The sequence below is a fragment of the Hippocampus zosterae genome, chromosome 6 (genome assembly GCF_025434085.1).
Source record: "Hippocampus zosterae strain Florida chromosome 6, ASM2543408v3, whole genome shotgun sequence".
Lineage (NCBI taxonomy): Eukaryota > Metazoa > Chordata > Actinopteri > Syngnathiformes > Syngnathidae > Hippocampus > Hippocampus zosterae.
The window spans coordinates 6,630,303-6,646,509 of record NC_067456.1 but is presented as its reverse complement, the minus strand read 5'-3'; the positions used below and the strand labels follow the sequence as shown (position 1 = coordinate 6,646,509).

Sequence of the window (16,207 nt, the reverse complement as noted above, 5' to 3'; positions counted from 1 at the left end):
CCTGCGAGTAGATCAGCTTTGTACGAAACCTGTTCAAATTTCACACAGTTTGAATTTTTGAGTACATTCAGACAAGATTGTCTTCATTTCATTCTTAACTTTTTTTTGGTCACATTTTTATTTGGTGCACTCGATGAAATTTTTGTAATGTAGCTTGGCGAAACACTAATGAGGATACCCGCTTTACGACTGGGGCTTGTTTGGATACTTTGTCCAAATCCGAGTGCTGGAATTTGCCCGAGATGGCTGACTTCACACAAAAATGTCCGACTTCCTGTTCTATTATGGTCATTTTCACTCTTATCTTGCTTTCTTACACTTCAAGTGCATGAGAAAGTCCAGAAGATACTTAGTGGAATGCATTTGGGTTTTCATATTGTGTCTATGCGCTAAGATGAGCTCCAAAAGGAATATTTATATGATTTTAGAGAAGAGGTCACACATCTGTTCATTTTAGTTAGGATGATTTATCTGTTATAGTAATTCTATATGCATCAAAATAAACACATATACTATGACTATCCCGGGATGCTGCAACAGTCTCCTCGTGGCTGCTGTGGCCCTTAGTCTCCTCTTGAATAAAATTTGTCACCATATCGTGACCAGCAGTAGTTTTGTTGTTATTATTATCATTATTATTATTATTTTTGTGCTATGATGTGCTAGGTAAAAACAAAACATGGGCTGTCTCGGAATAAGACTAAATAATTAACAGAAAAAGTTTTCTTGCCTCTCCGATTTGAAAATAAATAAATAAAAATAATGTGTTTTATTATTATTGTGCTATGATGTGCTAGGTAAAAAAACGTGCTGTCTTGGAATAAGGCAAAACAATTTATCGGAAAAAGTTTTCTTGCATCTCCGATTTGAAAAGAAATAAATAAAAATAATGTGTTGATCGGTGTAATCTTTGTGTTGAATCCAAATGTGGTTGCCACCTTATCGTATGCTTTAAGTCTAGTCGTCTACCATAGTCATTTTCTGGGGGTAAAAATGTTCATTTCTAAGTATTTCAATTATTATTATCTTTAATCAAGGGTTATATTTCTCCTCTCCCATTAAAGCACATTTCCAGCCCACTCGCACACATTTTCTTTGCTCCTTTCAAAACAATATGGGGGTCACCGTCCGCTTCTCTTGGCATTGTTGCCTTTAGTTATAGGTTACCGTGGCAGCATGGGCGACTGACGTTTGAGATTATAAGTACGTCTGGGAGGTAGGCGAGGGGTGAAAGCAAGTCCCGCCCTTTAAGGAATTACTACAACCATATCAACCCCTCCCACTCGCACTCAAAAGCCAGGCTGCAGCTGTGGAGTCAGGCAGAGACGACGTGAAGAGTCATGCAACTCTTCCACTCGGTTGAGGGTCGGATGGTGTCGAGTGGGGAAGCCGAACCTGGGAAGTTGTCTAGATTCAAAACGAAAATGAATCCCTCATCCATCCTGGAGTGAGCTTTCAAAAGGCAGTCGGGGATCATCGGGAATACGGACGACTTGATCCGAGGGAGCGTACGGGACTGGAGGTCCAGGTGGCCCTCAAGTGTGTCTGTGTGTTTGTGTGGCTAGATGTGCGTGTGCATAAGTAGAGCAAGTGTATGTGGACGGGAACGTGAGAACATGAGTATCATTCTCAAGCCAAGGTCACGCTCCACCAGCTCGCTGAAGAACACTGAAGGATTATGGTAAATGGAAACATTGACAATCTTTATCCTGTCCTCTATTTGTGTGTGTGTGTGTGTGTGTCTGTGTGTGTGTCACGCTATTGTTCACTATTCCTTCCTTCCTGTTTGAGTGTTACCACCTGTTGGTTTACATCCATCCCATGCTAACCCACGCCATATTCAACTCCGCAGTCTCCACTTTGCTGCTCCAGCCCTTTAAGTCTCCTCTCAGATCTAATTCTCATTTTCGCTTACGGCTAAGAATATAGTTCATTGTTTTAGAATGGAAATGTCAATATGTTAGTGTAGTCCTTCCGTAACACGCCGTATGATCCAGACCAAACCATTAACTGAATCGTCACATATGTCTGTGCAGTTTGGCAATTTGTTGGGAAAAAAGTCCTGTTTTTTTTTTTTAATAAAGGGATTGAAATTTGGATGCCAAAAGAAAACCAATCCCAAAAATTTATGTATGTGTGTGTGTATATATAATTTCATAATTAGAAATTCAACAAGGTGGAATTGAATGATTATTATTATTAGGAATGGGCGAGCACTGATACAGGTATCCAGCCTATGCCGGCCGTATTTCAAGGTATTGGGTACTCATGGATGGTGATACCAGCCACCAATATTTTAGGCAAAAAATAAATCTGAGTTATAATCTGAGATCGAGTAAGACTTGCGTGTTAGAATGAATCACGCGTGAATGAATCATCCTGTCTGTCAGAATGGTCTTTGTTAAGAAATATCTGTCATTGCGTTAAGTGGATTTTTATCTATCCAAACGACTAATGATATCGGTATTTGGTATCGGTGAGTACTTGAGTGAATACTCCTCTCAGTATCGGTCTTAAAAAATATGGTGTTGAACATCCCTAACTATGAATATTAGAATAATATTTGAGGTATGTGTCTTGGTAAGAATCAAGTCAAGTCAAGTCAACAGTATTTATAGAGCACTTTCAAACAGCCATCGCTGCATACGAAGTGCTGTACATGGAATCGGTAATAATCATGCCAAATGTGTCAAGATTATTAAAACGGAAGTGAATGAAAACTTCATTTTTGGTCTTCGTCAAGGTACTAGGACAAAGTAGTCCTCTTGTCCGGCTCCGAACCGCGTGATCCAAGACGCTTGGTTGCTCTTTGGTGTAGCGGATTTGTCACTCGAAAGGGCACAAATAAACACACGCTGATGTTAGCTTTGACTTTTCTACTCCACAATTTTTGTCCTGAGCCTTCACCGCACAAGGAATACGCAAGCCTCTTGTAATAATCTCCTGTACTCTTGTTGTTTGTTAGCCTTTCATTCCGACTGATGCGTTCAATGCCACGTGGTTTACATTTTCCCACGGTACCGCTTTGAAGGGAAAACTTGGGCGAGCTGAGTTGAGCTGCAGGCAAAAGTGGGATTAGCGTCACCAAGTACACAAGCGGGGGCCTTTATTGGCTTATTTAGCCTGGTACTTTTCTTCAAGGCAGTGTTGAAACAGTTGATTGACAAATTGCATACTAAAGTCAAATACCGGTCATGAGTAAAATGTCCCCCTCTTGTCACATTTTGGGCACTTGGGTGCTTCACCGAAAATATGGTCCAGCCAGATAGTCAAACGCTGACCAACTTTGGGAATCGATCTTTTCTTCCCTTCACGATCAATCGCCAGATTTCTCTGCTTACGAGAATTGCCGACATACTGCAGAGATACAAAGAAACAACTTGACTGAGATTTGCGCTGTCATCCGTGTGTGAATGCATGTCGAGTGGTGAAAAAGAACAGTTGTTCCCAATACTCTGGAAATCTGTCAGTGAGAGGCAATACTGTTTAATCGAGACCATAACGTGATTAATACATTGCGAGAAGAAAAAAAAATGTTTTACTCGCTTCCCTCTCTGTCCACGAGGTGTTTCCCACAATGTACGACCTGTAATGTACATTACAATTCCACCGGAATGTCTTTCCTAAATTCAACCGGAGGTTCATTAGGTGTACGATACATATGTGAATTATTTTTTTTCTTTTTGGTTTATTCGACGACGACTGAGCAAGCTACACGTCGAGCGTCATGTCCAGTTTGACTCATTCACTCCCAAAGACGTTTTTAAACGTCTTTTCAGACTTGGTCTAGAATCGGCTTGTACTGAATGAGTTAATTGATAACTCGGCATCAATCAAGTCGATCGATACATTTTTTTTTCACACCCGTTGCTATTCTGTGCTTCATGGGTTTGAATATGAGCGTGAATGCTTGTTCATCTGTATGTGCCCCGGCTAATTGACTGGCAGTCCCTCCTGCATGTCGAGTTCCTCTCGCCCAAAGTCAGCTTGGAGAGGCTCCATTTCACCTCTGACCCTTATGAGGACAAATCCTGTTTTTCAGCGATGGCGCGCCCATTTGGCCTGAGGCAAGACTTCAGGTTTTAAAGCATCTCTGGTCCACGCCATCGCCATTTGTCCTACAAGGAAGTAGTATTTCTCTCTCTCTCTCTCGTTTTCTGGTAGAGCAGATAAACAAAGATGCAGCCCCGAGGCGCAACCTGCCCTGCCCTCGTCTTGTCTCGACTCGTCCTTGGCTGTCAGCTCTTATTTCCCTCTAACAAATTGTCCTCCTGTCGCTTGACGCCGGGAGGAGGCAGCCCCGGTAAATATGTTCTCCCACTGTCCCAGACGGCGCTGGAAATAAATCTCGGAATCCTCGCTGTGATCGTATAGGAGAGAAAAATGCCTCTTGTCTCGTCACCTGTGTTCAGCTGCAGCCTTTCATCAATGGGTTTTTTTTTTTGGTTGTTTTTTACAAATTTTTGTTATCGCTGAATATTCACGTGAGATATGCAAGTAACGCTGATGGGTGTGAGAGATAGTTTGGCTTTGTCTGTTTTAGATATGACAGCACTTGACTGTGCGTGTAGTCTTTTGCAGCGCTTGTGTATGTTAGCATGTGGATCCGACATCCTCAGGTGATGCACGGCACACATCCTGTCTCAATACCACTACTAAGCTGATGTCTATTTACTTTAAATTGAGTCGTAAAGTGCAGGCATTAAGGTCAAAAGCTGGCCAACTTTTCAAAGTTGGTCCCGTTCGACTCTTCCCACAAAGTTGACATATACATGTTTTTATTTGATTTTATTCTCATTGGTTACCTCTGCATTGAACAAAACATAATGCAGCTCTGCTTACCCTACGACTTTGACATTATAGCAGGGGTGAGCTGCCTGTGGGGGAAGTGGGTGTTGCCGCACGCTAGGGTGTCAGACATTGCTGCTTGAAAGTGGCTTTGGATCTTAGCATCTTATCCAGATGACGAAACGCAGTGTATAATGAAAAACAATCAAATGTTTCATTTCCCACTTAATAGGCTGGCGGGCGTTTCAAAGAACCAACCATACCTTCTATATACAATAAATACAAAAGACGGTCTTCCATAATGTTTTCCGTTATCAATATTTTATTAACTGTACAGGCGACTTAATAAATTTGCATTTGTAACATTCTTACAATTGTATCATTACTGTTGTTGAAAAGGAAATGCAGCAGACTGTCATTCCTTTAGATTATTTTTGTGTTTGCCAGTCTTGTTGTGATTGATGCGTTCAAGGCGATTTTTCGGATTTTCCCACAGTGCCCTTCTGAAGCGGAAAGCTTTCCGGTGTACAGTCGTTCTCTTCTCCTGTCTTTCTTTCATTTGGGAAAGAGAGTATAACTTGCTAAATATTACAGAATACATAAACAGCCCAGCAGCTGACATATTTTGTTTTACTGGAAGACAGTAGGCCACTTTTCGTTCTTGTACATGTCGGATATTTTGTGAGAGATTTTACTGAAGGCTCTGCGTGTTTTTTGTCTGACTTTTGCAGACACTTACCCTAAACACAGTTGAGCAAATGCGTCCGTGTCAGAACTTGACGTGGATAAGATTCAGCCATGTTTTTATTTACTATGGATGTATTTCTGTAATTATTATCATGAGGTAATCATAAATATCAACCAGCATTCTGGCACCTCTGCCCCATTTGGAAAACAGGAGGACTGCATGCTGAAATTAAACGTGGAAGAACGGGAATGTCTGACTTTGACTTCAGTGCATTCATCTGGATTATGTCTGTCAACAGCTGACTGAGCGATGATGCCACTCGCATGTGCTGAAGGCCTGTTTTATATCAGTCCCATTGGAGACCTTAGATTCCTACTGACAAGACCCGCAGAACGGGTAGAGTGCGTGACCCCTATTTGCACACGTGACGTGACTGAACGACTCATCCGAGTGGAGCATTGGCAGTCTGCGTGGAGGATACGAGCGAGTGTTGACTTTTTTTTTTTGACTCCCTCTGGCAGAACGAGTCGAACCAGATGGAGCTCGACGGCACAATAGGCTACTCTTGTTATGCAAATTTTCTCACCTGGACGTCACCACGGACGTTTGTGTGTAAATAAGGGAAGACTATTGAAGTACATTACATCTACCTTCTCATCCAGTGAGATGCAATACAAATGTGTCGCCAGGGTGCAACGGTATGCCCAGACTGACTGTTCGATACCTTGGTTTTAAGGTCATGGAACAAACAAAGCTGCTTATCTTTTTATTTATTAATTTTTTTGTAAACGGGAGCATGTTTTTGTGACATTTAAAACTGCAAACTGCTAGCAATCAATTCTCCAGTGAAAGTCACAAAATAAATTGGGTACACGATAAAATAGAACGAATACGGCGGCGCGCAGTAAAGTGGTGTTCTTCTGTCTGCCTCGCAGGTTCTGCGTGTACATTTTGGTCCTTGTTGTGCGTAGGTTGCACATTTCCCCGCACTGCTGCTGCTTCCCAAATTCCAAAGCATGCACCTTAGGTTCATCCAAGACCCTTAACTTTTTCCTGTGAGGGCCAAATAACTTTTCCCTTCTCTGACGGGGGCACAGTTTGATTTGTAACAAAAAGTGTGAGGAGTTTCTTGACATTCAAGCGCGCGACTTGACTCGCATGGGAAACGTTCCTGCGGGGAGTCCGTTGCGTTCGCTTTGTATGGGTCGTTGAAACTTGATCTTCCATCTTTGGACATGTTACTGTCCTCCTGGATGTCAACAAGATTTATTGTTTTATCGCAAAGGCAGATTAAAGGCCTGTCTGGAATCTGCTGACTCTTTATCTTTTGACTCCGTCCGAGGCGATTAAGTCGCTCCTTGTTGGGAAATGTGGAAGAGTTTTGTGTCAGAGGGGAGAAGAAAAGAAGAGCTTCTTCCACGTGTGACGTCAGAGCTGGAGCAAAAGCGCAATGAGACATTCCCAGAGAGGGCGTGTCCTCTGGCACCCACGCACATGTCGACATAAGTCATTAATGAGAATTGCAGGTTGTGGAAAATTGCAGAAAAAGAAGAAAAAAGTCATTGTTGGTGTCATTCATACAGCTAAATGGATTATAAAACTGGCTTCTGATAACTTTGAAAGCAGAAAATTCCTAAAGGGATTAAGTGTCCTGGATTGGTGCAGAATTGTACATTCCAGAGAAATGTTAAAAAGGTGGCCAATTGTGCACTTTTACAAGCTGTGCACCGGGGATACCATCTCTTTAGGTGGGGATTGGGTGTGTGTGTGTGTGTGTCAAAATGCCATTTTTATTTATTTTTTTAGACCGTGTAAAGCATTCTTGTGTGCAAGTGTGTGGTTTCATTTTCCTGCCTGATGCTAAATATGACGTGTGGTGGTGAGAGGAATCTGGTACAGAGATACGGGTGGTGTCCAATCAACACAAGCATGAAGTTATTGGAGTCATACTGGCTGCATGCGTGTGTGTTTGTGTGTGTGAGAATGTGAGGGTGAAAAAGAGAGAGAGAGAGAGAGGACAATTTGATTGCCCTTTCCTTGCTAGCCAAAACTGACACCCACTTAGCTGTCGCTAGCGAGACAACAGAGGGTGAGAGATCAGTGTTGAAGTCGTTGCTGGGGTCGAGGGGGTGGGGGGGGGGGGGGGTTCCTGGCATGACCCGTTTATGTGTGTGTTCATTGTGACTTTTGCTAGCTCTAACATAGTGACACGCGCACAACATATTCACCCACATGTCGTGATTTCAACAGTTTGTTCGTCAGCTAACTGAATCGGACCCCCCAAAACAACCTTTTATCATTTTTCACGAAACACACGTCGTCCTGATCAAAGGTAAGGTGGAGTCATCTTCAAGCGCTGACCGCCAACCTTCACGCTTTTCATGTATTCATGAGGCATCCTACTAGCAATTCAACAGGCCTGATTGCTACATAATTAGCTAGGTTTTACTAGCTAGGTTCGGCTGTGGCATGTTTACACTTGTGTGGTAGTCAAGAATGTTAAAATGGAAGTGGATCGCAGTTATTATGACCCTGTCAAACAATTAAGCTTCAGGGAATAACACTGTCGTTTGAAAAGAATTTTGTTTAGCCTCAAGACTACGGTCTTGAACATTGATAGAGGTTTTTGGTTTAATTTTTCAATGAATGCCTGACTTGTAATGAATGCGAGCATTTGCAGAAAGTTGATATATTTCTGAGTAGTTTGGTGTTGGGCCAATTTGAGTTTTTTCATGTGAGGACTGTTTGGAATCTTGTGTTATTTTTTTTACTATTCTATACTACGGTTCCTGTCTTTAATATTGGTTGTGCCTATTTCCTGCTCAATGCCGCATAATAGATAAATGGACCGGATTCATCCATCGGAACAAAAGTATTTGGATGCATGGTCATTGCACCTGCTGAAGTGAAATAGGATGAAATATAGTCTTAAAACAGGCACTGGCGATGAATCCCAGAGCTGTTTACACGGCACTGGTATTGACCGATATCAGATATGACTCAGGTTTTGATCGAAATTTGGAAGAGGCCTGAGTCTGATCGAAGATATTCAATTCCATATGGGGTTTTTTTCTCTTCATGCCACCAACATCTGCCAATTACTTCGTTGTGAGACAAATATTTTTTTTTATCTCATCTTATATGCAATTAAATTGTGTACTTGTGAGCATAAAAATCTGAATTGTGTTGTTTAAAAATTTTAATAAAATAAAACGATGTACAAATCCAACTCGAATAAAGGGAAATGTGCTTCGCCTTAGTCAGTATTTTTAGTTGTATTTTATTCCTTGTTAGGAGTAGTATCCCACAGGTGCAGGTTGTACTGGATAAACACACGAGCTTTTATCCATCCTGCCAAATCAAGTCAAAATTTCCTATCGGCAAATCATGTGACCACAACTAAGTAATATAATCCCCAAATCATGACATTTTTGCCTCGTTTCTTTGAACCGCACTTTTGGCAGTGAAGGTATGAATCAGCTCTGATGAGAAAGGATTCATGCGCTCTCACAATACATTTCCTTCTTCACCGTTCCAATCATCCACGTGTGTCGCGCTTGCCTCGACACGCCGCTGGCATCATCCTGTCACGCGCACGCTACAAAGTACGTCACGCCGCATTCAGGACATGCCCTTATCCACAGTGAGGATGATGGTTATGTGCGGGGGAGTGATGTCACAGCTGCCCGTCATGGGATACCCTCCCTTTCGTGAGCAGATGGGATTATGAGATATGTCTCAGCGGCAGATCTCCCCTGCCTGTGACACGGGTGCTAGTCAACGGTCAGGCTGACATGAATCTCTCCGGAGACTTGGACGCCTGTGGTGATGTTGCCGAGGGGGCAAACATTGGTTGTTGGAGCTGTGAATCAATGGCATCCCCAGTGCAACGAGTCAGCAAACTCCAGGGTAACTTTAGATTTTTTTTCAAACGGACAAAAAAGTAAAAAAAAAAGGGAAAGTCAGAAAAATATATAATTTTCATTTTGTATGAATACATTTGGAAGACATGACTTTAATCATATTTAGTTTATTTCAATAAAATAATTCTTTATCACAGTTAATGTGCATTAGTCATAATTACTTTAATTATGTTAATTAACAATGACTTCAATATAATACATGTTAAATGTATGTGTGAAATTGTAAAAAAAAAAAGACATTATTTGAGAAGTGATCACAATTGCATGTTAAAGAAGTACATTACTGTACATTAAATGGAACAAATTTTGCAGAAGTCTTTACAGTGTAAATGATTGGTGAGCCGGATTTAAGAACGGAGGGCCATATTTCGTCCAGCCATGCCCGAGTGGATCTTGAATCTACAATCTTTGTCGTTTACACCGTTGTAGAGCAATAGCGCCAGGACTGATGCTAACCAAAACAGCAGCGCCTACATAACGATCTCCTCTTTCCGTAGCACTTGCCCTTATGAAGAAGAGGCGGAGCTTATCCCAGCTGATTTAAGGCAGGAGGTCGGGTACGCGATGGACTAATCACTGGCCAGTTGCAGGGCTTATATTGACAACTCATTCAGAACCAAGAAATCGCTAATGCCCTTACATGTGGGAAAGGAGAGCCACAGTCACCAATGCACTTTTTTCCAGCCATTTATTACAATAGGGTCTCTCGTGCAGGCGCTGTCGTCGGCCACGGCTCACAGACACTCACACTCTCACCAGAGCTTGTGCCAACCTTTTCACCTCTCTCCAACTGTCTGTTTCTCAAATGTTGCCATATCCCGGGTGTTTCTGAAACGGCATTCATTGTCTGCGTTGTGTGTGGAGATATACAATTAGATGTGAATCCAAATCACAATTGTTTGGCCTCGACAGGTGTTTGAGTGACATCTTCCATTGTTTACCAATTTCTTGTTCTCTTTCTCCTTTCTGCAGTTTCGACGTGGACAATGGAACATCATCAGGTCGCAGCCCCCTGGACCCGATGGCCAGTCCAGGATCGGGCCTCATCCTGCAGGCCAACTTTGTCCACAGCCAGCGGAGGGAGTCGTTCTTGTACCGCTCAGACAGCGACTACGACCTCTCTCCCAAGTCCATGTCCCGAAACTCCTCCATCGCCAGTGACATGTGAGTGCTTCAGCACATTCGGGTTTTTTTTTCGATTATTTGTTTGTTTTTAAACCGACTCCGTGTTCCCCCGTTGCATTGAAAGCTTTTAATTCTATTTTTAGACCTTGCCTGTCTGAATGTGTGTCCGAGTGCCACAGCTGGATGTTTATCAGCATAGGTCATAAAGCTGCCAAACGGGCCACCTTTGGCTCTGGAGGGAAGTGTGCATGACCGACAGCTCGCCGAGTGGTGTCACATCTATTCTTATCACATATCGCGCGCAAGCTGCGCGGTGAAGTATCTTAAATCACTGCTGAAATGCCCGCTGTTGACACACTACTCTTTATTGACTCAACACTCCTGCACAAGCAAATCCAATAGAAGTGTGGAAAACTCAGCCTTCAGCAGGATAATCATGCTCTGTTTATGACTGACGCCGCCATTTTCATATGATGATCGCATGCTCCCCCGCGGCTATCCGGTTACATGAAGTAGTTGTACAGAAAATGGAATTATTGGTTTGGAAAAGGTAGCTTCTTGATTGAGCCTGAAGGGGAAGATGGGGAAAAGAGCAATGAATGGATATTGACTTGCATTAACTTTACACACTATGTGGCCCCTTATTTCTGCTTTTTACATGGCATCATTTGACACTAATATAGATTATGCAATTTGGTTCATCTTCCGAGCCGGCGGCCCGGTAGTCCAGTGGTTAGCACGTCGGCTTCACAGTGCAGAGGTCCCGGGTTCGATTCCAGCTCCGGCCTCCCTGTGTGGAGTTTGCATGTTCTCCCCAGGCCTGCGTGGGTTTTCTCCGGGTGCTCCGGTTTCCTCCCACATTTCAAAAATATGCATGGCAGGCTGATTGAACACTCTAAATTGTCCCTAGGTGTGAGTGTGAGCGTGGATGGTTGTTCGTCTATGTGTGCCCTGCGATTGGCTGGCGACCGATTCAGGGTGTCCCCCGCCTACTGACCGGAGACGGCTGAGGTGGAGTCCAGCACCCCCCGCGACCCTAGTGAGGATCAAGCGGTACGGAAGATGAATGAATGAATGAATGAATTTGGTTCACGGAGAATCCTGAAATAGCTCCGACTCAGCTTTATTTTTAAAAACACCTTTCATTCAACTATTCAGTGTCCTTATGTAATTGGGAAGTATTTGCCCCCCCCAAAATATTATTATGCAAAAAATCCCGAGTAAGAATCGAAAAATAAAATGTTGATCACCATACAGAAAACAATTAGTGCTATTTTTATATTATGAATTAAAATATTAAAAGAGCATCATAGTTTTGATCAATAAACATTATACAAGAATGCCCGAATGTTACTCTTACGAAGCTGTGATATGAGAACTGGATGCAAATCACATCAAAATGATATGAATAAAACGTCATTGTTTTACACCGGAGGGGGGGAAAAAAGTGTTCCAAGATGGACCGATCACCTGAACAAATGTTGACGGTGAGCTTTGAGGTCAGCAGAACGAGTGCGTATGACTCACGGTCTCAGGAGTCCAATTCCTTTCAAGAGGTAGCAAAATGCGTAAAGGCCTCTTCCTTTTGCCTGCCATCCTGTTGGCTTTTCCCAGAATCCTTCAATGATGTCAGGGAATAGGAAATCCTCATGCGTGGAAGCTTTTACTGCGTCACCACATTCTAGCGCCTGCCACATACCCAAAGTCGGCTTGTAAGTAGCGAGTGCCTAAAACAGCTGCTGATGTAAAGTCAACGTGTCACTGTGATGGAGTACCTGACGACGACTGAAGCTTCTCATATGACGACACCCCATTATTCTCCCACTCTGACCTTTTTTTATGTCATGTGCTTGTCCTCATGCTGAATTGACAGCTGACATTTTACATGTAATTATATTCTTATACATGTGTGTGTGTGTGTGTGTGTGTACAGTAATTACTTTGTGTACACAGTCATTGGCCACAGTAAGAAGCCACCATACAATGGTCAAGGTGTGAATGCGTGACCCCCCCCCCCCCCCCCACCCCCCATGTATTTATTCACTTGTGTGTGTGTAAAACTTGTTTTCAAGTCTCTCAAAAGTCTGTGTTGTGTGTTTTCCAGCCATGGTGACGACATGATTGTAACGCCATTTGCACAGGTGAGCTTTTTCGCCGCAATTTGATGGAATATAGTCATTAAAAAATAAAGAAATAAATTTACCAAATCCTCTTACCTTGTGCCTTTCAGGTCCTCGCCAGCCTAAGAACTGTACGGAATAACTTTGGTGCATTAACCAACCTGCAGCAAGACAGAGCATCTAATAAGTACGTTGGCTCCATTTTGCTGGAATTTGTGGGAAACTTGACGACAAACTGTTAGCTATACCTTGTGCTCACTCAAAATGTGGCTTTGTACCCCCTCCTCTGTTCCCCTGTGGTATTACAGCAGCAGCTTTACAACCTTTTACTGCCATTACTGAGTACGTACACGATCCAATTGTCTGAATTAAATGCCTCCCTCAAATTGGCACATCCCTTTTACCGTCCAGAGGGGGGTAAAAAACATATAGTAACTGTAATTATCCGGGTCTGTTAATAAACACGATTGTGCACACATAATCATTAAAGATTGGATGCCCATTTGCATTCTGTTGCTAACCAAAACAGCAGCGAAGCACATCTCTCAGGTTTATGAGTTGTGATTTACAATTTAAGTTATTATTCAACTACTGTGTCCAACTACCTCTAATGGATGCTGTGGCCCAATTAGTCACTCAGTGATCCGCTTCCCTTTTCCTTTCAGAGAGCAAAAGTATGTTGGAGTAAGTCTAATTAACTCAGTTTGTAGAAGTTATTACTCAAATACATACATTACATGGTTAATTTCTGCACAATTTAGCAGGGATGGCCATTTTCCGCGGATACGTGGAAATCCGCCGTTTTATTTCTTAAATTCATCATTTTTGTGAATTGTTTAAATCCGTTGAGAAAATTTTAGGGGGGGTCAGGTACCTCGTCGTCGAGTTTTCACGAGCTCTCTCGATCAGTCTTTCCATCTTCCGATTGTAAACAGCCCTGCGATTGGACGTGATGTCTTACTTGTTGTGATTGGTCGCCCATCCAGGCCACGCCCCTTTCAGATTTTTTTCATCACTAGCCATTGCCATCCCTGATTTAGTGATTTGAGTGCATTAAATAGATGCCTCTTTCAAATAAATGCCTCCCTATTCCAATCCCCAGGACACACACACACACACACACGTTTCAAGTGTAATTATTTTACAGATGCTATTGTTTAGATACTATTTTAATTGGTGAGGCCATTACAACTATGTTGCTAACCAAAACTGCCGCACCTAGCAAAGCATGTGAACAGTCTCATAGAGATTAAAATAAATAAATATAATAATAATAATGACATTGTGTGTTGTTTTCCTCACAACAGGAGATCACCCATGTGCAACCCACCACCCATCACCAAGACCACCTTTACAGGTTTGTCGACAAGTCAATAATACATCCACTGTCTGGTCAAAATATCATCAGACTGTCTGACCTATTTTATGATGGTTGTTGTGATTAAGATGGGCTGTCTGTGTTTTTTTTTTGGGTGGGGGGGGGTTCTCATAGTAAGGACACACTTGTTCTCATCAGGCACTTTTACATGACATCTAACAATAAAGACAAGGGGTGGCCAAATTATGGTCCAAGAGCCATTTACGACCCACTCTCCTTTTTTTTTTTAATGACCGTGACATATACTGAAGTATGAAAACAATGAGACTTGCTATTACTACAAAAGATAATAATCAATCGGTCATCATCATATTAATATCAATAATAATATTAATGAATTAATAATGATACATTTGTTTTGAATGAGCTTTTCCAGATATGGCCCTGATGGAGGCCATTCACGGTAAAGTCCATATTGCACTTTCGTATGCATTTGTGCATGAAAAAGAGCGCTATTGCGACGTAAAAGCACGAATATTATCTCCTTTTAGTATTGACTTTTTCGATAAATTGACTTCTCCTATATATGGGACGTCTGTCGATGCCGCGCTATATTTAGAGCCAAATTATACTGGTTAGCGGCCATTATGGGCCCTGCCATAAACCGGTGACAGCTGTGAGTCACGGTCGTGATTGTTTGAAAGTATTGACGACCTGTAACGGCAAGGCAGGGAGTTCATCAAGGGGAGATTAGCTCATGGTTGAAGTAAAACCAGACGTTTTATCATGTGTGTGTGTGTGTGTGTGTATAAACTTTTATTTTTTTAATGAGATGGCAGGATCTGTCTCCCAATGTTCTGAACTCCTACGTCCGTGCCGTCACGCATGGGATAAGAAACGGGTATTATATATTGAGCAGAATAATATGTAATTTAACTTAGCTGACATCATGTCGGGCTTCTTTTTTTTTTTTTTTGTAAATCAGCATCGTCTCAAATGTATGTCATAAATGTCATAAAAATCGGTAAATTTCCTCAGGCGATCCTCATTTGTATTTGTCAAAGCAAAGTAACTGTTTTAGTCATTTGTTAATTATGATTAATTAACTCAAATTAACTCTGAAAATGAATTTAAAAAATGAGGAAGGATTATAATTTCATTCTTAAAACTCTTTTACATTTTTTACACACCCATTTAAATCGTTTCCCTTACTTTCTTTTTCCTCATCGACAAATGACCTGGCCCATCAATCTGTTTGAAGAATCAGACTCGGCCATTGAGAACAAAAGTTTGCCCAACACCGCTCTAGACTACCCCACGATTGATATATTCACTTATGAAGAGGTGTGTCCAAACTCAAATTCTTCATCCTGCGCCCTCCCAGTCCTGTTTCGACCGCTCAGCCGCTCCGCTTCGTGGTTTGTCTGCAGCCGTGCGTCTGTGCAGCAGCAGAGTGGCCTCTCCGAGCACCCGGTGTCTGATGTCGCACTAAGCATGAGAAGAATGTCATTGACGTCAGTGCAGTCGCTGTCAGAAAGGGTAGCACCCCAGTCGCCGACACCTCAGCCACGGAGGGTAAATGGGGAAGAAAGGAGACAGACAGACGAGATGCGTCCGGGGAGAGGAAGGAGGATTATTGTGACAGAAAGGGGAGAAGGAGGATATTGTTGACAATAGCTCGGTGACATAGGAGCTCCTTAAAGATGAACGGGCATCCTGTTTACGCTTTTGTGTGACCGCACCGACACGATTGTCACATGATAGCAATGACGCGTGTGTCATGATAGCCCCAAAGAAAGATGACGCCGTGTTGTGATGACATCATGTGATTTTGTGTGCAGCGAAGCCTCTGAAGAAGAAAGGCCCCGAAAGTCATACAATCTGGGGTTGAAAAAAAAGATATGCTCCAAAGTCGAATAAAATGTGTCATTCAAACCAAATCCTGGGTGCAAGGGCAGTGTGTGGTTTTCAGTTGTGGCCGAAACAATTGCTGCATAAGATTATCTGAATGGTGTGAAGCTGCAACGAAGCCATATCTGCGAAAGCAACGTCACACTTCTCCGACGGCTGTCTGAAAGGCACATGCAAAATCGATGTTAAAATCTCCCGTTTCTCCTGTGAAGGCGGGGTTAAAGCGGCAGCACTGTGACCTCGTGGTTAGCACGTCCGCCTCACCATTCTGAGGTTCACGTAGACATAATAGGTTCATGTTCCTTCCAATTATTGTGCTCCTCTTTCCACTCAG

The 16,207-nt window shown here is 42.5% G+C and overlaps 1 protein-coding gene across 5 annotated transcripts in view; it reads left to right on the top strand.

Moving 5' to 3' along the window:
* Nucleotides 1-16,207, top strand: part of pde4d (phosphodiesterase 4D, cAMP-specific) — a 166,985-nt gene that overhangs the window by 131,697 nt on the left and 19,081 nt on the right. For 4 of the 5 annotated variants that reach the window (XM_052068453.1, XM_052068452.1, XM_052068454.1 and 1 more), the window contains 4 exons: nucleotides 10,372-10,563; nucleotides 12,629-12,665; nucleotides 12,755-12,831; nucleotides 13,952-14,001. In XM_052068453.1, coding sequence (XP_051924413.1) covers nucleotides 10,372-10,563; nucleotides 12,629-12,665; nucleotides 12,755-12,831; nucleotides 13,952-14,001 — 356 coding nt within the window. Of the gene's footprint in view, nucleotides 1-1,280; nucleotides 1,682-10,371; nucleotides 10,564-12,628; nucleotides 12,666-12,754; nucleotides 12,832-13,951; nucleotides 14,002-16,207 lie in introns of those variants that run through there. The other variant, XM_052068455.1, reaches the window with a different exon arrangement.